The 14,746-nt window shown below is 36.6% G+C and overlaps 1 protein-coding gene across 1 annotated transcript in view; it reads left to right on the top strand.

Annotated features, from left to right (window-relative positions):
* LOC144451762 (uncharacterized) overlaps nt 1–12,825 on the top strand; it is a 44,800-nt gene extending 31,975 nt beyond the window's left edge. The window contains exons 12-20 of the mRNA XM_078142664.1: nt 2,875–2,923; nt 3,323–3,626; nt 4,857–5,257; nt 5,583–5,701; nt 6,115–6,308; nt 6,926–7,077; nt 8,144–8,184; nt 8,528–8,581; nt 10,602–12,825. Coding sequence (XP_077998790.1) covers nt 2,875–2,923; nt 3,323–3,626; nt 4,857–5,257; nt 5,583–5,701; nt 6,115–6,308; nt 6,926–7,077; nt 8,144–8,184; nt 8,528–8,581; nt 10,602–10,757 — 1,470 coding nt within the window. The 3' untranslated portion in view covers nt 10,758–12,825. The remainder of the gene's footprint in view (nt 1–2,874; nt 2,924–3,322; nt 3,627–4,856; nt 5,258–5,582; nt 5,702–6,114; nt 6,309–6,925; nt 7,078–8,143; nt 8,185–8,527; nt 8,582–10,601) is intronic.
* The last annotated feature ends 1,921 nt before the right edge of the window (nt 12,826–14,746 follow it).

Below are 14,746 nucleotides of genomic sequence, written 5' to 3'. Positions count from 1 at the left end.
AATGAAGTAGGGGCATTTGTAGAACAGGGGAAACATGATGATGGTGGTGGTGATGGTGATGATGATGATCAAGGTGATAGAGATGAAGAAGACAGGAATGAACACAATGAAGTAGGGGCATTTGAAGAACAGGGGAAACATGATGATGACGATGAGGAGGAGGAGATGGAGGAGGGTCGTCAAGGTGATAGGGATGCAGATCAGGAGCAGGAATTGAAGGAAAGCAAAGAAGATGTGGATTTAATCAAGGATAATCCGGACAGAGATACAGAAAGGATCAGTGATATCCAGAAGAATGATCAGAGGAAGATAGATGGACATGGAGATGATATATGGGAAAATAACTTTTATGGGGGCAGGTTTGAGAATGATGAAGATAAGAATCGGCATTTTAACCGAAAACTGAGAGAATTTCATGAATTTGTTCAGGATGCTGCTGATGTCATTGTTAGGGTTACTGAAAATATCCCCTCCAGGGATGATGTATATGTAGTTGCTAGGGATGGTAAGGATGCAGTTGCCAGGGATACAACATATTCAGTTGTAAGGGATAACAAGGATATGGTTGCAAAGGGTAAAGCACATTCAGTTACTATAGAAAGTGAAGATGGTGTTGCTAGGGATATAGTATCTTCAGTTGCTATACAAAGTGAAGATGCAGTTGCTAGCGATAAAGTACATTCAGTTACCATAGGGAGGAAAGATGGTGTTGCTAGGGATATAGTATCTTCAGTTGCTATGAATAGTGTATATAAAGGAAGGGAAGAGAGACAAGACAGGTTGGGAGAGAACAATCAGAAGAGATCAAGAAATAACAGAGGAGAGGTCTGGATTTACCATGTCCTGTAACAGTGTGATAATATTTAAAGTAAATCGCATAGCAAAGTTTAATCAAGTAAAAGTAAAGAATGTAACTAAATCACAGCCGAGTGTAAATAAAGTGAAAAGTGAAGCAGACTTGAATATTTTAATGGCGGTAATTTGATCCATACATTTGGAGATAATTAGAATAATTCTGCTATTTTGTGTTTGCTGTTTTACTTTGAGCTTTGTGTCATGAAACATACATGCTAATTCTGTAGTTTCCATACATTTCATGGCTATGTTAGAAGTGTGGTCTTTTTAATCATGCATTGGTATTTAAAGGTTGTGGAACTTGTTTGTGCATTGTAAAGACTGTTTTATAGTTCCTGCTGGTTGTAATCATAATGAACTAATCAAAAACTGGACTTGCTGTTGTTAGTCCCCGCCGGACGAAGTCCGGACGGGGACTTATGGATTGGGTTCCGTCAAGATGATTTGGATAGATTGTAATTACTGCATTATTATCTATGTTATCATTGATGTCAAGAAAAAATAAGACTTTGTATACATTGATAAAATCTGATTGAGTACAAGGATGTGAGAGCATTTGAGTGGTTGTTGAATGCAGCCAAAAGATGTACTTATATGAAAATGTAATGGGGGAGGGGATGGACTTTGGGTGAAGGGGAGGGGTGTTGTGTAGTGTAGACAGTCATGTACATGTATCTTTAAGTGTTGTGAATGAATGAATGAATGAATGTGTGTGTGTGTGTGTGTGTGTGTGTGTGTGTGTGTGTGTGTGTGTGTGTGTGTGTGTGTGTACGTGTACATACATATATACCTAATGATCAGGGTGGTTATCGGTCTTGTAAAACATATCAAAGATGCTTGAAAAGTGTGTGAAGAGGAATGTAAGACCCATTGTGTATGTTATCTAAACTGTGAGATGAATTGCAAACCCCACCAACCAACTCAAAACCTGCCATTTCACATAGTGAGATGAATTGCAAACCCCACCAACCAACTCAAAACCTTCCATTTCACATAGTGAGATGTATTGCAAACCCCACCAACCAACTCAAAACCTTCCATTTCACATAGTGAGATATATTGCAAACCCCACCAACCAACTCAAAACCTTCCATTTCACATAGTGAGATATATTGCAAACCCCACCAACCAACTCAAAACCTTCCATTTCACATAGAATTTCATAGTAACTTTCCATTGAATGATTCATTGATAATATTTAAAGGGGCACAGTCTGCAACATTTTGGTGTTTGGTGGTAAATTTATTTTTCCATATTGATAGATGTTATTGCAACTATTAAAGCATGCTGTCATGTCTAGTAATTAGTAGAAAATTCACTTTGGATATGATTTGAAAATAACACTGTTAGAGTAAGATAATTTATTGGTTACTAATAATTTACCAAAAAACCACTGGAGTCATGGCAACCAAGTAGCACTGCATTGTTCTACAACTTTCAACTGGTAGGCATTTACAAATGAAACTTGTTATAAATGAGAATGTAAATAAATGAATTGGATTAATAACACTTGGCACAGCATGTTGGAAGTACAGAAACTTTATTACACTTACAGTTTTATGACCACTTTACATAATAGTTCACATTCACAAACAAATTTCCAGTTCCCCAGGCATTTCTTGTAGATGTAAAGAGGCCATAAAACTATTCTTATCAAACTATGGATGTAATACAAGTCAACATACTGTGCCAAGTGTTATTAATACAATTCAGTTGTTTACTTTCTCTGGCTGTAACAAATTCAACCTGTAAATGCTTGCCTGTCACTGGCTGTATGTTGACTCAAATTTTCTCCTATATAAGTTCTAACAGTGACAGACTGTGTGTCTCTTTAAGCGTTCATTTACAGTAAAGAGCTTCAAGTATATGTAAAGTCAATAAAATACAATCATCGGCAGCACATCATATACTTTGCTGGTGTTAATGAAAGTATGGTAACTGACTATTTTACAGAACACGATGAGTGATATCACCCAGTTTAATTCCTATTAAATATGTTTATTTTATTTTTTATTACAGGCACAGCTTGCAGACAATCAAAGAGAATTAGATCTAAATAAACAAGAAGGTAAGATATGCAAATTAGTTCTTTCCATTCTGTGCATATTAAATAATGTGAAATAACATATACCAAGTCTATGTTCACATCTCAATAAACAGCAAAACACTAAACAATGTGTAAAATGTTTGTTATTGTACATACAATAACAAACTTTTTACACTTTTTGCATCTTTTTGCAATGTATCGAGTTATGAACATGGACTTGGTATATGTTCTTTCGCTTAATTTTTTCAAGTAGAAAAACATAGTGAAGCTGTTTTATCAAATAAAAATCCAAAATAAATACCAAATTCTCATCCATATGGCCACTTTAAGTATCTAACAAAACATTTTCCTAAAATGTTCCATTTATAGCTAGTTTGGCTTTAATGATAACATTAATTTCTGTTGTTTTTTAATTATCAGCTTATCACCAACAAGAGGATGGAGGGCAAGAAAGGTTACAACAACAACAACAACAACAACAACAACAACAACAAAAAGAAGATGAAATAAGACAACAGCAACGTCTAGAGGATGAGAGACAACGATATGAGGAAATAAGACGACAACAACAAGAGGACTCACAAAGACAGAAGGCTGAGGAGGAGGAGAGAGAACGCCAACGTCTACTGGACGAACAGAGACGCCAAGATGCTGAGGCACGACAACAACATGAACAAGAGCAGTTGCAAAGACAAAGAGATGATTATGATCTTGAACAAAAGAGGTAAGTTTGTTTTAACAGAAAATCGCTGGGAGGAATTCTCAGCACAAAAATTAAAAAAAAAAGAAAAAAAAAAGAAAAAGTTTGTTTTAACAGCATTGGCTGTTAATTTCCGACCAGGAACATGACCAACACACTTGGTACATTACTAATAATATGGTGATGTTGCTATTATTTTGAATGGATCTACAGTGCTATAAAAGAAACCCTAAACATTCTTTCACCACTGAATCAACTTAACTGAAAGACAACCGTGGTTCATACCATTACTACTAACTGGTAAATACATGCACATGTGGCGGGACAAAAATATTGTGTCCACCAAATAGCATCATTCTGTATTCAAATTAGTCTCATACATCACATATTTTATTGTTACATTTCATGTCAATATATCATTGATATGTACAACATTGTTTGATAAATATTTCAAATGTTTCTAGGACTCCCTTCACTAAATGAACTCTATTATTAAGACTACCTTATCACTAGAAGTGGCAGCCATGTTATGACAATGTGTAGGATTTCATGAAATGTTGATCAATTCAAACAAACTTCCACTGTGCATGTAGTCTTGCCATGAGATTAGTAATTTGACAAATGAGTTGGTCATGTTACTGGTTGGAAATTAACGACCACAGCTGTAAACTTATACATTGATGTAGTACTACTGTATCAATCCGAATCTTACACCAACCAAAATTAATTTGCTATTTTTTGTTGGTCATCTATATGTAGATGGTATTGTATAATGAATGTAACTTGTAAGTCTTAGCTGTGAGGCTGTGTTGATGAAATGTGTAGCATGAACCATGTATGCATGCACGCACATACACACACATGCGTGCACACACACACACACACATACACACACACACACAAGTGTATGCATATGATGACAGTCACATGCACACAGCCAGACCGATGCATACATGCACAACATACACACACTCATAAACACGGGCATGCATGACACATTCACTAGACACAGCCACATAGATACATACATGCACACATACTCACACAGCCACACATACGCATACATCCAATGTACACACATACGTGAACACACATACATACATACATACATACATACACACCCCCCACATACACACACACACACACACACAAACACACACACACACACACACACACAAAAATAACCTGAAAATAGTTGATAATTACTTCATGATGAACTTGTATTTATTTTGAATTTTTGTTGTGTTTTTGCAGAAAAGAAGAAGAAGCTGAGATGGAGAGAGCAGCACAACTGAGGAGAGATGAACAACAGCGATGGGAGGAACAGGCACGTCAACAACAACTACAACAACAACAAGGGGGAGAGGAACAACAACAACAACAGCAGTGGGTAGATGATCAACAGAGACAACATCAACAACAGTGGGAAAATGATCAGCAAAGGCAACAGCAGGAGGCAGAGGCTCAAAGACAACAGCTACAACGACAACAGTGGGGAGATGATCAGCAAAGACAACAGCAGCAACAAATGGAACAGCAGTGGCAAGAAGCACAGCAACGGCAAGCAGTGGAAAACAGAAACCAAGAAGAAGAAGAAGAGGATGAAGATGAAGATGAGGATGATGAAGAAGATGAAGATCAAGGTCAAGCACAAGGTATGTAGCTTTGTATTTTCATAGATTGTGTGTGGGTGTGGGTATGTATGTATGTATGTATGTGTCTGTGTGTGTGTGTGTGTGTGTGTGTGTGTGTGTGGATGGAGGGAGGGAGGGAGGGAGGGAGGGAGGGAGGGAGGGAGGGAGGGATGGATGGATGGATGGATGGATGGATGCATGCATGGAAGTGTGTATATTTTACTGTGTTAGATTTCTTTTTACTCTAACAGGGTTCTTAATTTTTTAGATTTTATAACCAAAGCTAACAGTGAATGAATCATTTAATATCTACACATAGTGTAACTTTTGATAATTTTTTTTTCAGGTATGTTCAATCAAGATGAAATTGAGAGGAGGCAGAGAATGATGCAGCAAGATGCAGAGAGAAGAGAACAAGAAGCTAGAGATGAGGTCCTACGCCAACAACAACATCAACTATGGCAGGTAGGTGAAACTAGGCTCACGACGATTCAACTTTGGCGTTCTGTTGTCAGTGCATACATTGCAAGTCTGATTACGAGAAAACTCCAATCTCTGAAATTCTAGCAACCGTGATAATGTGTTTCATATCGTCGTCTTGACATTCCAAGAGTATCTACAAAGAGCTTATTCCCTTCATTTGTAAAATGTCTCTCATTAATATTCGTCATGAATATCAACTTGATGTTTCTCTGAAATTGTAAGTAATTGTAGGTGATGTAAAATCATGAAATGATTCTCCAGAACCCATAGTTTATGAAAATGCCTTCATTTCCTGGAGCGGTGTTCCCCTTTAAGCATTTGACACAACCTGCCCCTGTATTCAGTGTCTGTGTTTTCACTTTCTTGCTGTTCATTCGATCTGTTCACAAATCTAGCAGCAGCAGCAACAACCAAGAGAACCTAAGATTGCAGCCCAGATTCCAGGAATACCAGGACAAGGTAGAGATGATTATGAGGGGGAGAATGCAGAGGAGGATGAAGAGGGGGATGAGGATGAGGAGGACGAAGAAGAGGGGGAGGATGGAGAAGGAGCAAACGATGATGAAGAATATGTACATAATATACATAGGTAAGAAGAAATTTGAAGATGGGAAATCTACAAGACTTTAGTTCATAAATTTAGAAATTTGTTGAGCTATCGCCACAAGAGCAGTGCACCCGGTATTTGAAGAAACCGATGTACCAAGGGAAAAACTGCATTGTTTGGCAGGGTCGAACTGAGCATCACCCTTCTTAATTAAAATTTTAATCATGTCAACTTATTGTAGTACTGCCCATTTCATGTTAGTGTTCACTGGCTCTGTTTAATATGACCACACAGAAATCAATGAGAAACTGTAAGATAACAAGATGGTGATTTCGTAGGGTAGGTTGTAACAGTTGTATCACTTGGTTTTCCCCTTGTATGTGTTTTTAAAACTTTTTTTTTTAGAAATTGTTTTATTTATAAATTCAGCAATTTCCTCCGTGATCATAGACTTTTGTAGTTTTTATTTGTTGCCACTGATTTCTTTTAAATAATGTCTCCATTCAGTCACATAGAAGTATGAGGGTGGGGGAGGGGAGACTGTTAAATCATGTCTCCATTCAGTTACATAGAAGTATCAGGGGTAGGGGGGGGGGGGGGCTGTGTCTTCTACAAAGACTAGTTTTAATGTGGATAATTTGTTAATGTTTTGTGTTCAGAGGATTCAATGATGTCCAACTACAAGTCCCAGGTCAGGATCAACATGGAGCTGCACAACGAAACCCAGACACAGCTGAAGACGATTATAATAACCAAATACAACAGGTACAAGGACAAAGACCACAGGAAGCTCAGATGCAGAATAATGAAGGTAAGTTTAATACAACTGGTGAAAAAACACCGATGTGTTTGCTTGAATGAAGTGAGCTAAGAGAGGCTTCACTCAGAGACAAAGTATGTAAAGACAACAAGATAACTGAATGATACAGAAACAATAGCAGACACCTCTAATGTAGGTTGATGCAATGCTTTTATCAGATTGTCTATATATAAGTTTAATGTTGTAAAATACACTTACAGTAACAGTCAGACTCAATTGTTACAACCTTTGGTGTTCTAATAAAGTAGATAGAGATATGGGATTCAGGGTCCTGTGGTGTTTATACTTTGATAAGTTACTGACACTTTACATTGTATGTCCTTGCATCAAACTTATCTCATTGTAGTCTGTAAGGTACGCCGTGGCGGGGCACCCTCAAACATCAGGCAACCCCTAACACGGAGGCCGGTGAGGGTGAAACGTCACAACGTATCTTACAGTCTAGTCTCATTCCTGATTGCCATGCGCAAGCAAACGCACCACACTTCATTAGCAGGTTGTATCTATACTGTGTAGTAGATACTGACTGACAAATCAAAACCAGTCACTTAGCTAATGGAACTTTGGGATATAGATCTTCTGGCAGTGACACAACCTTTCAGTTAATAAAGTTAACAGTAATAATCACGCTCGATTGTTACAACGTGTAGCATTCTAATCAGTAAACAGGGTTATGGATTCAGGGTCCTGTGGTGTTTATACTTTGATAACTTACTGACACCAATTACATTGTATGTCTTTGCGTGAACCTTGTCTCATTCCTGAGAGCTATATGCAAGCAAAGATAATGGTGTTATTTTGTGACTTGTTAATACGGCAGACCAGTGTGTCCTCTATCTAAAGACAACATTTTCTGTTGTTGGTTGGGGAGAAAATGATAAAACGAGGTTTTTGTGTCAGTCACCACACAGTGAGAGATAGAGCAACATCAGATTCCGAACAGCACTCCCAGTGGCCAAACTGTACAATCTTTTGTTTTTCTGATAACCAGAATATGATAGATTTGCTGTTATTTATTTATTTATCTTCTAAATGTACAAAATGTTGTGTCTTTCAGTAGATCAAATGCATCAGGATAGAGATGTCAATGATGAACAGGTAAGGATTTACAGAGGTACAATCATACAAATAACCCCTCAGAAATAGACCCGGCCATACACTGATACAGTAGTGTATTCCACCCACAAGTGTTTGATAAGCACTACGCCCAGGTTTCAACCATTGCAATGGAGGGGTGTCTCAGCAAGCACCTAACCCCACTTTAAGAAAAGGTTAAAATGGCAATATATGTGTAGCACTTACTCTACATTTTAGTCATAGACAAATGGCATCCTGCCCACATGATGTATTCATTGATAGCTAAATTTATCCAGCGATATTTTGATTTGCTCAGTTGACAGTTTGTGATTATGAAATTCAATATTTATATATCTCCCTATAGGTTCACAACCCGGATTTACAAGTTCAAGGTGATGAGGACAATTATGCAGACCAGGTAAGTTAGATAGAAATGAACACTTTTGTGGATGCCTAATGGGTTTAATATTGCTAGATTCTTTCACAGTCTACTACCTTTGAAGGGGAACGTCATGCTAGGATATAAAAGTATGGGTTAGTCTTAGGACATTTTTTTTGAACTCACAGCTATGGACTGTCTGACCTAAATTAATGTAAATACTAATGTAATATACTGCTAGTTAAACAAAAGCAGCAGACTGTGAGATAGTCTAGAAGTATTTGGTGGCATTTTAGTAATCAAAATGGTCATGTCAGCACAACTTGGAATGATAAGATGATGCATGGACATTAGTGGAGGGGCATCATGTAAACCAGTCGAGGGGCATCTTGTACACCAGTAGAGGGGCATCGCATACACTAGTAGAGGGGCATCACTGATACAATATAGTGCACCAATCTCATATTAGATTATTCATGCCTGATGGCTTGTTAAGGTTAGTTGCTAAGATGGAAAGCTCACTGTAGACATGCTAAATTAAGTACAGACAGAAAGTGTAGCATGTTGGCATTAATATGTGTATTAGTTTGTGTATGACTTGCATTGTCGGATAGCATTAGTTAGAGACATGTTATGATGGTATTGTGTGCAGTGATGGATGGAGAGAGAGAGAGAGAGAGAGAGAGAGAGAGAGAGAGAGAGAGAGAGAGAGAGAGAGAGAGAGAGAGAGAGAGAGAGAGAGAGAGAGAGAGAGAGAGAGAGAGAGAGAGAGAGAGAGAGAGAGAGAGAGAGAGAGAGAGAGAGAGAGAGAGAGAGAGAGAGAGAGAGAGAGAGAGAGAGAGAGAGAGAGAGAGAGAGAGAGAGAGAGAGAGAGAGAGAGACAGAGACAGAGACAGAGACAGAGAAACAAAGAGACATAGAGAGATTTTTAGAATGGGAGGCATAACAAAGTGATTGTTTTGTATAATGAAATGTTGTGGAGGGATAGCGAGACTACCAGGTGCCATGTTGTTGCAAAGCATGATGGGCAATCAACCATATTTTAATGCATGAATTGGTATATATATAAATAGACAAGGGTAGCATACATCAAGTAATACAAGGTGTCAGATCTGACAAGTTTGGTCTGTGACCATTTATTTTCTCTTCTAAATGATAAATTACAAGGAGTACTAATTTCAAAAGTAAAGGTAGGAATTGTTTAATTCTTTCAAACTGAATGTAGAGTACATTGAATTATTACTTTACTGACTTGAAGGAGTACTAAAACCATAAATTATTTAAAGCTGCACTAGGTGAAACTGGAACTCTTCCTGAAAATGTCTTATTAGATATACAACACTTTTAATCCAGCCTTCAGTTTACTAAGATAGACACAAACTAAATCCACTGTTCTTCAATGTGGTAGATTACACAAGTGGGTGAGAGTGGTTCCTCTGTTGTATGATTCTAATCACCCTGTGATCAAACAGTAACATCTGATTATAAATTGGTAACAATACATGCAATGGGTGTCATTTCTTCAATTATTTTCTGTCCATTTTAAGGAAAACACCACTCCAGGAAATGTATTTTCTTAAAGTTTGGGTTCTGGAGAGTCATTCCATGATTTCACTTCTAGTAATTTTCACTCGGCTGCTACACCAAATTGAAACTCTATTTCACTAATACACCATTGCATGATTGGTCTCAGCAGACATAAATATGTATTAGATACACACTGAATATGCATGACTATTGATCTGCAGGAAATAATCAACAAGTTGTAGGAGTTGAGAATATTCAGTGGACATCCAGAAAATATATATGTGTGCCAAGAACCATGGTGGTTCACTGATGAAGCAATGAGGTGAAGCAAGTTTCAAGTTGGTGGTTCTTGGCAACAGAGTGAAAATTATGTGATGAGAAATCATGGTATGGCTCTACAGAACCCAAAGTTTATGGAAATACCTTTATTTCCAGGAGTGGCATTCCCATATGAAACAAAATCTGCAAAATATATCTTGAAATACTGAACACAGACGCATTGTATTTGAGTTTCTTATTCTTTCTAATGTAGGATGGAGATGAAAACAACGAAGAGGAGGATGAAGATGAAGATGAAGACGAAGATTATGACGATGAAGAAGAAGACGAAAATGACGTAGCACGTGGTCACCTTGCACATAGAGCGGTAAACGATCTGAGAAACAGACGACATAATAGGGAAATGTAAACACAAATAATTTTGGCATCTTTCCAATAATTTAGAACACTGGGATCCTACTTAAAAAGTACAGAGGGGTGGTAATATAGGATGGAACAGCCCATGTACCATCACTATCATCACCCCCACTTGCATTCATAGAATTGGTAGCATATCCATTGTGACTTGTACAAAACATGGTAAGATGACTGACTATACATTGGTAAAATCCTATTCTTTCAAGGTACACATTCAAAGATCACAGTTACTGATGCAGAATTTTTTTTAGCCCAATATATGGAAATTATAGTTGCAATCTTTCATTTTGCAGTGTTATCCCTAAACTTACAGATGGTTTACTGCCATTTTTGATTCAGTCCCTGTTGAGCTTATAATTTTGAAGACTAGTCCAAGTATTTTTTTTTTTTACCAAAACAAGTGTGGCCCACCCACCACACAATTTTGATTCCTTGCTTTTTAAGAATGGTCAATTACAAAAGTACTCTGTATGTATGTACAATAACGTAATTCACCGTGTAACTCTAAAAATACCAAAAACAGTAAAAAAAACAAAAACAAAAAAACAAGAAAACAAAACACACAAAAACAGTTGAAGCTTCTGTGGCTGAATGTTTTCTAAACATTTCTGAATTATGACATGGAAAAATGTACAAAAACCATGGCGATACAAATGTCTATAATAGTAGTGAAGAAATTAATATTTTGGGAAATTGAGGTTTTATTCTGACGGCACTTCATTAGAAATTGTTTCCATGGAAACCAGTGCTTGTAACACATTCAAATAGTGTATATATTTTCTCACACATAATGACACATGGGAGATATATTCTACTGAAATTATACAAATGACTTGAAATTATGATGACAATCATGTATTATAGTTTATCTTGCAGATGTTTTAGGCTTCAAAATAGTCCAGCTTTTTATTACAGCACATTGTAAGTAACCGTTCACTGGCTCTGTTTGACACAATGATGTAGAAACCAATAAGAAACTGCATATTCTATAGGAATATTGCAATTTCTGGATACATTTTGTCTAAATGAAATAAACCATCTAAACATACTGCAACTAGACACAGACATGTGGGTGCCAATGTGTCGACGTCTGCATTTGATGTCTGCATGGTGGCACATAAAGTTCATTTCAAAATGTTGCAAGAAACTGTATTCATTCAGTTTTGCTATCTTAAAGTGTAGAATGTACAGTTTCTTATTAGTTTCTGAGCATTTTATCAAACATACCAAGTGATCAGTAACTTGAACCGTAGACAGGTATACACTACAGAATGAACAACTAGGGTTGGTGAAGTAAACTTCTTCAGATAAAAATCTGACGCTGCAGTCATATTCCACGCTTGCCGTATTAACATATGTGCCTCACAAATATAAAATGGTAAGTGGTCCTGTTACTTTGTTCAAGAAAACTTGCACCTGTTCTCAGTTAAAATCAAAGAAAAAACTCTTGGGGTCACATACATTTTTGAAATAGAGGTAAAAATAACATCAAAATGAAGTTATTTCAGAATCCAATATGGCCGCCATCCAATATGGCTGCTGAATACTTTGTTAACTGTCATGGGAATGAAAGATTGTTAATATCCAGTGAACCTCAAAATTTCTCGTAATATTTCAAAAGAGCCAGGAACAAGCTTCATATTGCAAACCTTGGAGAGATTTTAAGTATTTAAATTTCAGAATATTAGTTCTGAGGTACATTTAAGTACCAAAATGTTCATGATTTTTCCATATTAATCACATCTTAGTGACCGCTAAAGGTGTCATTTGCCAGCCAAGGGTGTCTGTAACCATGGATACAAAATGTCCTTCATCACAGCTCCTTAATAGCCTTCTCTGCAATATTGAGAAAATAGAATATTTTGTGTGTGACTTACACTAGAATTTAAAAATTTAAAACACATTGAAATACAATATTTGATATCTATGTAATAGGGTATGAAAATATTTCACTTGCAATGTCCAATCACTTTTCTATCGGAGGGGGTAATATTTATTTGCATTCAACTCTCCCATTTTATTTTTATGATCAGTATCAAAGACTTTTTCACGTGCTAATTTTGACAAGTAGTTATGTACTTTTTTTTCAAATTACTTTGCATCAAAGTTGCCAAGTAATAAAAAAATCTTTTCATTTTTTTCCCATAAGAAAAAATTGTGTTTTATTTCAGTCTGACTAAAGGTACCACACTACATAAATTCTTACTTGCAATGGCTACCGGTGAAGCGTTCGGTAGATTGTCGGTAAAAAATTGAGTAATGTGCTAAGGGCTGAAAAATGATATTTGACCACCTACTTGACTGCAAGGATCAACATTTTTTTATTTTTACCGGCGACAGCAGACGACAAGGAGTGTGCTATGGCTTACCATATTTTCCAGAAATTGTATGCGCCATAATATGGTCTTCGAAAGAGTGAGGAGTGACATCATGTAACATTTATTGTTTGAAAAGACATCTTGTAATATTTTTTCCACGGCGCCACAAAATAAGGAGAATTGCTGTAATTATGTGAGATTTTTTGGGCATTGCCATTTTGAAATCACGTCATGCCGGTTGTGTCTGATGATGGCCGCAAAAAAACTTGTTGCACTGTCCTATGTACTCGAATCCGGCCAAAAATCGCAAACAGTCTGCACTGGTAGCTATCGCAAGTAAAAATTTCCATAGTGTTCTACCTACTTTAAAGAGAATTGATGGCAGTGACAATTGACCTACCTGACACCAGACCCCCTAGCTTCATATGGAATAATGATTTTGTATTTGATGAAGCCCAAAACAAGTATTATTTCATCAACATAATCTGTAGTCAAACACATCTAACCCTAATGATTTTATCTCCTTCATTTTGTTTTGGCTACAAAACAGACAATGGTACAAAACATAATATCTGACCCAGTGTTCTTTTGACTTGCTAACATACCTAACCATATTACTTGTCACCTACATTTTGTTACGGATGGAAAACAGACAAAGGTACACAACATTCAGTCTTGTCCATAACGGTGTGTGTGTGTGTGTGTGTGTGTGTGTGTGTGTGTGTGTGTGTGTGTGTGTGTGTGTGTGTGTGTGTGTACATGCGTGCGTGCGCGCGCGCGTGCGTGTGTGTGCGCGCGCGTGATGTTATCAACTGAGTTTGGTCAGTCACCAAAACCCTTGCAGGAAATCCCCAAAATGGCTGATTTCTGTAAACTTACGTCATGCAACACTATAGGTGTGTGAATAAACAACTTTAATGAACTTATACATTAACTAATAATACAATGCCTATAGGCTATATCCGTTTACACGTCTACCACTGAACACTATTTAGACGATCTAAATATCGTTCTAAACTGTATAACCTATCCACTCATATTTAGACGATCTAAATATCTTTCTAGACTTTATAAACTATCCACTATTTAAACGATCTAAATATCGTTCTAAACTTTATGAACTATCCACTATTTAGACGATCTAAATATCGTTCTAAACTTTATAAACTATCCACTATTTAGACGATCTAAATATCGTTCTAAACTTTATAAAATATCCACTATTTAGACGATCTAATTATCGTTCTAAACTTTATAAAATATCCACTATTTAGACGATCTAAATATTGTTCTAAACTTTAACAACTATCCACTATTTAGACAATCTAAATATCGTTCTAAACTGTATAACCTATCCACTCATATTTAGACGATCTAAATATCGTTCTAAACTATCCACTATTTAGACGATCTAATTATCGTTCTAAACTTTATAAACTATCCACTATTTAGACGATCTAAATATCGTTCTAAACTTTATAAACTATCCACTATTTAGACGATCTAAATATCGTTCTAAACTTTATAAACTATCCACTATTTAGACGATCTAAATATCGTTCTAAACTTTATAAACTATCCACTATTTAGACGATCTAAATATCGTTCTAAACTTTATAAACTATCCACTATTTAGACAATCTAAATATCGTTCTAAACTTTA

This window comes from Glandiceps talaboti, chromosome 21 (assembly GCF_964340395.1).
Source record: "Glandiceps talaboti chromosome 21, keGlaTala1.1, whole genome shotgun sequence".
NCBI lineage: Eukaryota > Metazoa > Hemichordata > Enteropneusta > Spengelidae > Glandiceps > Glandiceps talaboti.
Note: the sequence above shows the minus strand (reverse complement) of the source record. Positions and strands in the feature narration are given on the sequence as shown.